The 8,202-nt window shown below is 37.4% G+C and overlaps 1 protein-coding gene across 1 annotated transcript; it reads left to right on the forward strand.

Annotated features, from left to right (window-relative positions):
- The first annotated feature begins 6,437 nt into the window (after positions 1-6,437).
- LOC145156752 (uncharacterized) lies at positions 6,438-7,541 on the forward strand. The gene has a single exon (XM_079076008.1). The coding sequence runs from the start codon at positions 6,490-6,492 to the stop codon at positions 7,393-7,395; it is 906 nt and encodes a 301-aa protein (XP_078932134.1). The 5' UTR covers positions 6,438-6,489; the 3' UTR covers positions 7,396-7,541.
- The last annotated feature ends 661 nt before the right edge of the window (positions 7,542-8,202 follow it).

Below are 8,202 nucleotides of genomic sequence, written 5' to 3' on the forward strand. Positions count from 1 at the left end.
GAGAGATGATCCATTCCCTTCTCAGATTATTCGTTCCTTTGTCACATGCTCCATTGAGTTCCGAGTGCTCCAAATGCTCCATGAGCATGATCCAAATGCTCCATGAGAATCCTCTAAATGCTTGAGTCACATTTAACAAAGGGTATTTTGATCGATTTCGTTAAGATTGAGGCGACGATGTTGGGAAGAATTTTAAAGGTCTCCATCTGAGGTTTAGGGTTTCTTTATGATTGTTTGGTCATTATGTGGAGGATTTCATATGCCATTTTGCTTACCAATAGTCAATGTCGGCTTGTACCGACTGAGCTGGTGTGAGGCTTTGGTATTGCATGTGTCATTAGATGGTATTCCGAACCCTAAGTGGGGGAGAAATAGGTACTCTACTTGGAAGATTATTGGTCTATTCGATTTTTGTGGGTTCAGTGTAATGGGTTGAAGGAACCTACAGTTCAAATGTGTGAGGTTTTTGGTTTAGGTTTAATGTCGCATTTAAGAAGGGAAGTAGGCTATCATTGAAGAGCTCATGGATAGGAAGTCTTCACATTGTATTTTTTAGGGTCCGCTAGAATCCTTCCTGGTCAAGAAAAATTCGAAGATGGTTCAGATCGAGTGCATAGCGAGTTGTCGTCAGGTTCATGTCTTCAACGACGCAGGTGTTGTCCCCGTTATAGGAAGCTGATGGGTAAATAAATTGTTATGGCCAGTGGTCCCTTTTTGGAAGATCCAAGGATTTTGATTGAGAAGCGTTGGGCCACCCATATTGTACATCAGAAATAGGAAACATGGTTAGCCCACGATATGCATTAATTAACTTTGGCTAATATGGGGGATTGTTAATCAACCTCATAGTTTGGAAGGGTATCTTCGCGTGGGTTTTGTTCAGTGTGTGTGAGATCGAAGGGATTAGTTTCCGATCCATTTCTAATCATTGGTTATTTCATTCTTCTTCTCCAGGATCACCTGAAGGTATAGTTGATGCCTCAACCCTTAGTCAAGTTCAATAAAATTATGTAAATCAGTCTCTAAGTAGATGTACTCTCAATTGTTTGGTTGTGGAATTGTTGTTCTTAATAGACTTGAGTTTGCGGATGTCAGAATAGCGATGGTGTAGTTTGCAGGTGTGTTGTGGTCTACGTAGAGTCTAGTTCTGGCGGGTCGCATCGACGGGTTGGTTTTGGGATTGATTCAACCAGGGTATTGGAAATATTTCTAGGTGATTTTGAAAGCTCTATTGGTCAAATGGTACATTGGAAGAATCCGTCCAACTTCATCTAAGGTGTGGGACCTTGTTTTGACTATTTTAGGAATGTTCCTTTCAATAATTGAGGTTCATCGTTCCGTTCGATCCACTGGTACTTCACCCTTAGGTAAGGGGATCGAGTGTGATAGCCTGAGCACACTCGGTCTGGCTTTATGTAATGGTTCTTATTTTGATTTATTGTTTTTGAATATGGGTTGGTGTTCAACAGTTTATTTTATTTTCTAGTTGCATGCGCTTTGTTTTTTCTGATGATGAATCAGTAGTAGTTTAGACCGTAAAAGGGTTGTGTGTTATATAATGGTATGGCTCATGTGGTTGTCGATAAGTGTAAGTAGGATGTGGACAGGTTCCTGCAGGTCGGTAGGATGATGGTTGTGTGCCTATAGACCTACTGGGTGCTGGTTGTGAGTCTTCATGGTTGTGATTGGGTGATGGCAAGAATGGTGAGGAACCGTGAGCTTCTCATTCCAATGGTTGAATGGTGTCGCGACGTGTCGTGAACCATCATGGATTTCACTTATGTGTTAGACCGGCAGTTGTGTCGTGGACATCCGTTTGTGTGGTTTGTTGGTATTTGGCATAGTTGGGTATTTTGAGTAGTATGGAAATATTGTTGATGGCTCAGTAGCTGATGGGTTTGGGTCAGGCTTTGGTAGGATTTTGACTTGTTGGAAAATTCACGGTTGTTTATCGTCAGTTCCTCGTGGATTTCCTTAGTGGATCTTTATTCGTTGTTGCGAGAACAGTTTCGAGTGAGTTGAGTTACCAACGATGGAGTTCGTTGTAGGAATCCTGGATGAATGTTAGTTGATTGTACCCCTGAGCGCATGGGAGTGTGGATGCCGCGTAAGATTTTCTTCCGGATTAACCATTACTATGCTGGTAGGAGTGGTGGGATGGTGATGACTTGACAGGAAGTTAAGTGTGTTTTTGAGAACTTTTAGGCGATTTCTGAGTTAGGACAGGTTGAAATTCTTGATCGAAATATTTTGAGTAATGTTATGATCGGTTTAGTGGTGTTCCTAGTCAAATACCTGGGGTAAGTGTGACGAGTGGATGATCATCGGCCATTATGTTCATCCTTGGAGTTTTAGGTTGATGGATTACCGATTTTATGAGGTATGAATCGGTTCAGTCGCAGTTTTGAGATTTCCCCAGTTTGAGTAGTTCGTTATGAGTGGGATCATATCGTTGGGGGAAAGAGAGATAGTTGTTGCAACTGAATGATTTCAAGTGTTTGGATTGTTGTTGGCATCAGTTGGGTTTTGCATGGTCTCTTGAGTTTTCAATTTGGATACGTTGATGTTATGAAGCAAGGGGAGGGAGCATGTGAAATGGTGCTAGCGCAGTTTCCAAGAATTCTACCCGAGTCAAATTTCGAGGAAGAAATCTAGTCTAAGTGGCGGAGAATTGTAACACCTAATTTTAGTGATGTTTAAATTTCGAGAAATCGGGCCGGAATTTGATCAATTGAAGGTCTTAGGCTTCAAAGGAATATATTTTAGACCATTTCGGATGATTGATAATGATGGATTAAGTGATTAAAGCCCTCAATTTGTGTCTTGAAGCAAAAAGGGTAAAATTGGAAAAGTGATATCTCGGGCTTCTTGCATGAATTAAGGATTTTAGCTCAATATGTTTTAGTCAAAAGTAACTAGATAGAATTGTGATGCTTATCAATACATTTCCATACATATAAAGAACGCCGAAAACGGAGTTGAAACGAAGAAGTTATGGTTGTTTGAAGTTGAAATGGTAATTGGGAATTTTACCCTACGATGAGCGGTATGAAAGCTACGTTGGGCTTAAATGTTGAACTATGGACGTGAGTTTAATGACCTATACGGGGCATAGTTTATGCTACGCAGGGCGTAGCCATTGCTGTCTTAAACCCTAATTGTGGGCTTGTGAGCCATATTTAAAGGCTCTAACTTCTTGGAATCCTTCCCATGCCCAACCTCCATCACCTTATATTATTCCTTGAAAAAACCCTTTCCTCATCTTGCTTCTTTTGATCATTGGCATCATTTGTGAGCTTATCTTCTTCATTTGGTGGTTGAATCTTGAAGATCAATGTGTTTGTAAGGTGATTGGAAGAAGGGTTCAAGTATAAATCCAGCAAGGTTGCCTCATTTCTGGACCGTTGTGAGTAAAAAGCTTATATTTTGCTCATTGGTTTCATAGATGTAATTATTTGTCATATTTGTCACTTTTTCGTCCCTTGATCTTGTGTTTTGGGATTTGAGGCAATTCTAGCACCTTTTGAACAATATGGAACACACTTGAGACTTGTTGGACTTGGAAAGTTGTGCTTTAGTGCTTGTTCTTTAAACCATGTAAGTTATGTTAGCATTTTTGGTCATTTTAGTGCATAAAGTTTAGATCTTGCTTGATGGGAGTGTCTTAATGGGTAAAGTTGGAAACTTTATCCATTAAGACATTGCAAAGGTGCATATTTGAAAGTTTGATGGATTGGTTTGTTGTATTACGAGTTAATAGAAGTTTTGGGAAACAGGGGCTTTACGTTGGGCGTAGGTTATGCTACGTTGAGCGTAAGTCAACTGATGGTTGACCATTGACTTTTTGACTAGTTTGACTAGTTTGACTTTTGGTCAACCTTGTTGGGACTTAGTATTGGAAGGGAAAAATGATCTTTTACCCAAAAGAGGTTTAATTGTGAGCCTATACCTTTCGTGAGTAAGTTATTAACTTAATTATTACTTAGGGTTTTATTATGCGTTTAACATGAGGAGACTGGATATCGTCAGCTTGGGTATGTGGTCCATCTTGTCTTCAGATTGAGGTAAGTTTCTCATTATCCTCATAGGTCAAAGGCACCAATGTCGACCCACTAAATTGGGTTATGTTTCCTTGTATATAGGATGTTGTTATGCTATAGTGGCCAACAAGATCAGTAGATATGTATGATTACTTGTGTTATTGGTTATTGTTTATCTGTTGTATATGTCAACATTGTATGGTTGGGTTGAGGCGATACTTCTTTGTGTTTTAAGCAAACAAACCCAGGAGCAATCCGATCATAAGCTGACGGTCGGGAGGGCAATCCAGTCTTATCATGTGGGCTCGGGAGCAAGCCAGTCATGAGATGTGGACTGGGAGCGCAATCTAGTCTTATGTTGTGGGATCGGGAGGAGGCCAATCATGAGTTATGGGCCCACAGGGCAATCTAATCTTATGTTGTGGGTTGGGGAGCAAGTCAGTCATGAGTTGTGGGCCGGGAGGAGGCAATCCAGTCTCATATTGTGGGCTCAGGGGCAATCCAGTCGTATGTTGTGAGCCCAGTGTGCATTCATTGTGTGTGTGTGTGTGTATATATATATATATATATATATATATATATATATATATATATATATATATATATATATATATATATATATATATATAGGGTTATGTTAATGTGAGACGGCCTAATTTTGTGAGACCGTGAGACCATTTTTTTCTAGTGAAATATTCTAATATTCTAATGTTCATAAAAATTAAATATGTGTAATATTCTAATATTCTAAAACAATAATTTTAATATATTTTATATTGAAATATTTTAAAACATATAATGTTAGAATATATTGTATATTCTATTTTTACAAACAATAAAATAAAAAATTGTATTGTGATTTTTGGGAGCAATCCGATCATAAGCTGACGGTCGGGAGGGCAATCCAGTCTTATCATGTGGGCTCGGGAGCAAGCCAGTCATGAGATGTGGACTGGGAGCGCAATCTAGTCTTATGTTGTGGGATCGGGAGGAGGCCAATCATGAGTTATGGGCCCACAGGGCAATCTAATCTTATGTTGTGGGTTGGGGAGCAAGTCAGTCATGAGTTGTGGGCCGGGAGGAGGCAATCCAGTCTCATATTGTGGGCTCAGGGGCAATCCAGTCGTATGTTGTGAGCCCAGTGTGCATTCATTGTGTGTGTGTGTGTATATATATATATATATATAGGGTTATGTTAATGTGAGACGGCCTAATTTTGTGAGACCGTGAGACCATTTTTTTCTAGTGAAATATTCTAATATTCTAATGTTCATAAAAATTAAATATGTGTAATATTCTAATATTCTAAAACAATAATTTTAATATATTTTATATTGAAATATTTTAAAACATATAATGTTAGAATATATTGTATATTCTATTTTTACAAACAATAAAATAAAAAATTGTATTATGATTTTTGGGATGTTAGACATAATAACCCTCAAGATTTACACTTTGCACGATTTACCCCGATTAATCGACTAACTTAAATATTTTCATCATTTTTCATTCCCCATCATTTTACTAATTTTTTTAGGTCCCATATGGTCAGTTAAGTTAACTCTAGTTTAAATCTCTTCTTTAATGAATTTAAAATTAAGACCCTTTTTATAATATTTTTCTAATTTAACTCAAATAACTTTTCATTTAATTATTATCGTCATATCTAACTCTTATATTTAATATTTATAAAAATAATTAATTAATTGTTTTTTATTTCATTTTAATAGTTGAGTTTGTTTTTCAAAATTTGTACTTTTATAAAAACTATAAAAACTTTTATGCCCGAAAAAGGTATTAGAGAATTGTTTTTTTTTTTCTAGTTCCTCTCTAATTATCTCATGGCAAAATAAGAAACGATCTCTCATTGTCCGCTCTACCACAGATGCTGGTCGAATACCATGCACATACATAATCAAAGCTATAACAAATTTAACATCATCACTACATTTGCTGTAAACGGGAGCATAAATTAAGAAAAGTAGAAAACTAATACGTGGACCTGTGAAATCTTATCTATTACAAAAGTGAAACGTTTCTTAAACAAGAACAGAACACCATTATTTGCCAATCTCTTGAGATCTTCAATGATACCTGCATTTATGTAAAAAGATTCCACCTTTATGAAATATGGAATCTTGCTAAGACACGTATATGTAAAGAGAAACTAAAGTGGCACTTTCTTAGGCCATAATACACCTCACCATTATTTGCCAATAAACAAATATAGTGGCATGTATCATTGGGGGATACAGTAGTGTTGGCCAAACTCCCAACACAACGAAGGAATGCCCACATTGCTGTCAAGAACATGCTTTACATACTTGTACCATGCTTTATCGTATATCTAATGACCAATAATGTCATATTCAAGTATATATACCAAAGCATAGAGGATAAGGTTACTATAACAAAAACTCCTCAGCTTGCCTTTCGAATCACAAAGATGGCTGCTGCTTCAAGATTTAGCATCAGATGCCAAACAAAGTCCATTAGCTTGCCTAGCAGATCGCATCCGACCACTCTTCGAATCGAAGAACTGCTCAACAAGATCAAAACAACAACAGCATCTATAGAGACAATCTGCAGTGGTTTATCCCAGCTGACAGGATTGTACGAATGCATGGATGAGCTACTAACTTCCTCAACCACCCACGTTTTGATGTCTCGACAACAAAACAAGAAATGGGTCGATGAACTAATGGAGGAATCTGTGATGCTCTTGGATGTTTGTGGCAATATAAGGGATATTCTATCAGAAATCAAAGGCCATAGTAGGGATCTTCTTTGTGCTCTACGGAGGAGAAAAGGAGACTTGAATATCCAAAACAGCATAACAAAGTACAATTGCTTCAGAAAGAAGATGATAAAAGACGTTAGAAAATTGCTTGCTAGTTTAAAGCAAGTCGATAAAGTGACCAGTGGTGGCTCAGTGGTAGTTGATTCAGATAACCACCAGCTTGCAGCAACGATCAAGGCGGCAATGGGCGTTGTTGAAATGACGATTTCGGTTTTCAACTCTTTCTTGATGTTCTTATCTGTGCCGATTTTGAAGGAAAACAGATGGTCATTTGTTGTATCGAAGTTGATACACAAGGGTATTGTTGCATGTGAAACTCAACAAGAACATGGAATTCGGAATGAATTGGAAAGTGTTGATTCTATATTGCAAAGATTATGTAAACATGGATCGTTGAGTGGCGAAAGGGGGAACGTGGAGATTGCTCAATGTCGATTGCAGAGACTGGGAGCTCAGATTGAAAACATGGAGAGTGGGTTCGAATACATGTTTAGGTGCTTGATTCGAACCAGAGCTTCTCTTCTCAACATCGAAAACATGCATATGCATTAAATTTTTTAGCGGATATGCCTATGCTTTCGAGTTTTTTTTATTTGGATAGCTCATGTACATTCGCCAGAATTTGTAGTTATATATGCAAGTACATATGAACATGTAAATATACGTTGTAGCTTCTGTATTACTTAATGGACTTATAAAAAATTATTCACGTAATTTATAAATGGGTGTTCATTTTTTTAGTGCTGGAAAAACGAATTATTGGAGATCATTAGGAAAATTAGATTTTTCTGGTTAAGTTCAAATTTTACACAAAATTGCTCTCATTAATTTTATATTCCTTTTATTTCCCCAACTCAGCTGTCGTATTCCAATATTTTGAACTATATTTATTCATATTAGGAATGCATAAGTTTAATGAAAAAAAACTAAAATAAAATCTCCGCCACAAAAGGTTTTTTATGGTATTGCTCAAATGCCATTAGCCAATTACCATGGTTAAACATTATCAGCTTACATATGTAGTATTTTGGACGTTTATATGGTGTAACGACGACCAAGATTTGAAGTTGTGGAACACTAAAAGCAAGAGAAATAATAAGTCAATTGTAAATTTGTAATTGAAACTGCGAATACATTTAGAAGGGACCATGTTATGAAAAGACCAGCCGGTCAATGGAACGGTCTTCATGACTCACATCTCCCAAGCAAAAGAGCTGTGTACTTTGGCCGACTTTTTAGGCTAACTTTGACTTTTGTGGCTCCAGTTTCAAGTTTTTCCCTAATTTACTAAATAAGGTGTGTCTTGGAACAAAGTTGCTGGAAAATGATAGCTGATTTGAGCTTTACGAGTTGAGTAGG

This window comes from Lactuca virosa, chromosome 2 (assembly GCF_052849685.1).
Source record: "Lactuca virosa cultivar CGN04683 chromosome 2, Lactuca_virosa_CGN04683_v6, whole genome shotgun sequence".
NCBI lineage: Eukaryota > Viridiplantae > Streptophyta > Magnoliopsida > Asterales > Asteraceae > Lactuca > Lactuca virosa.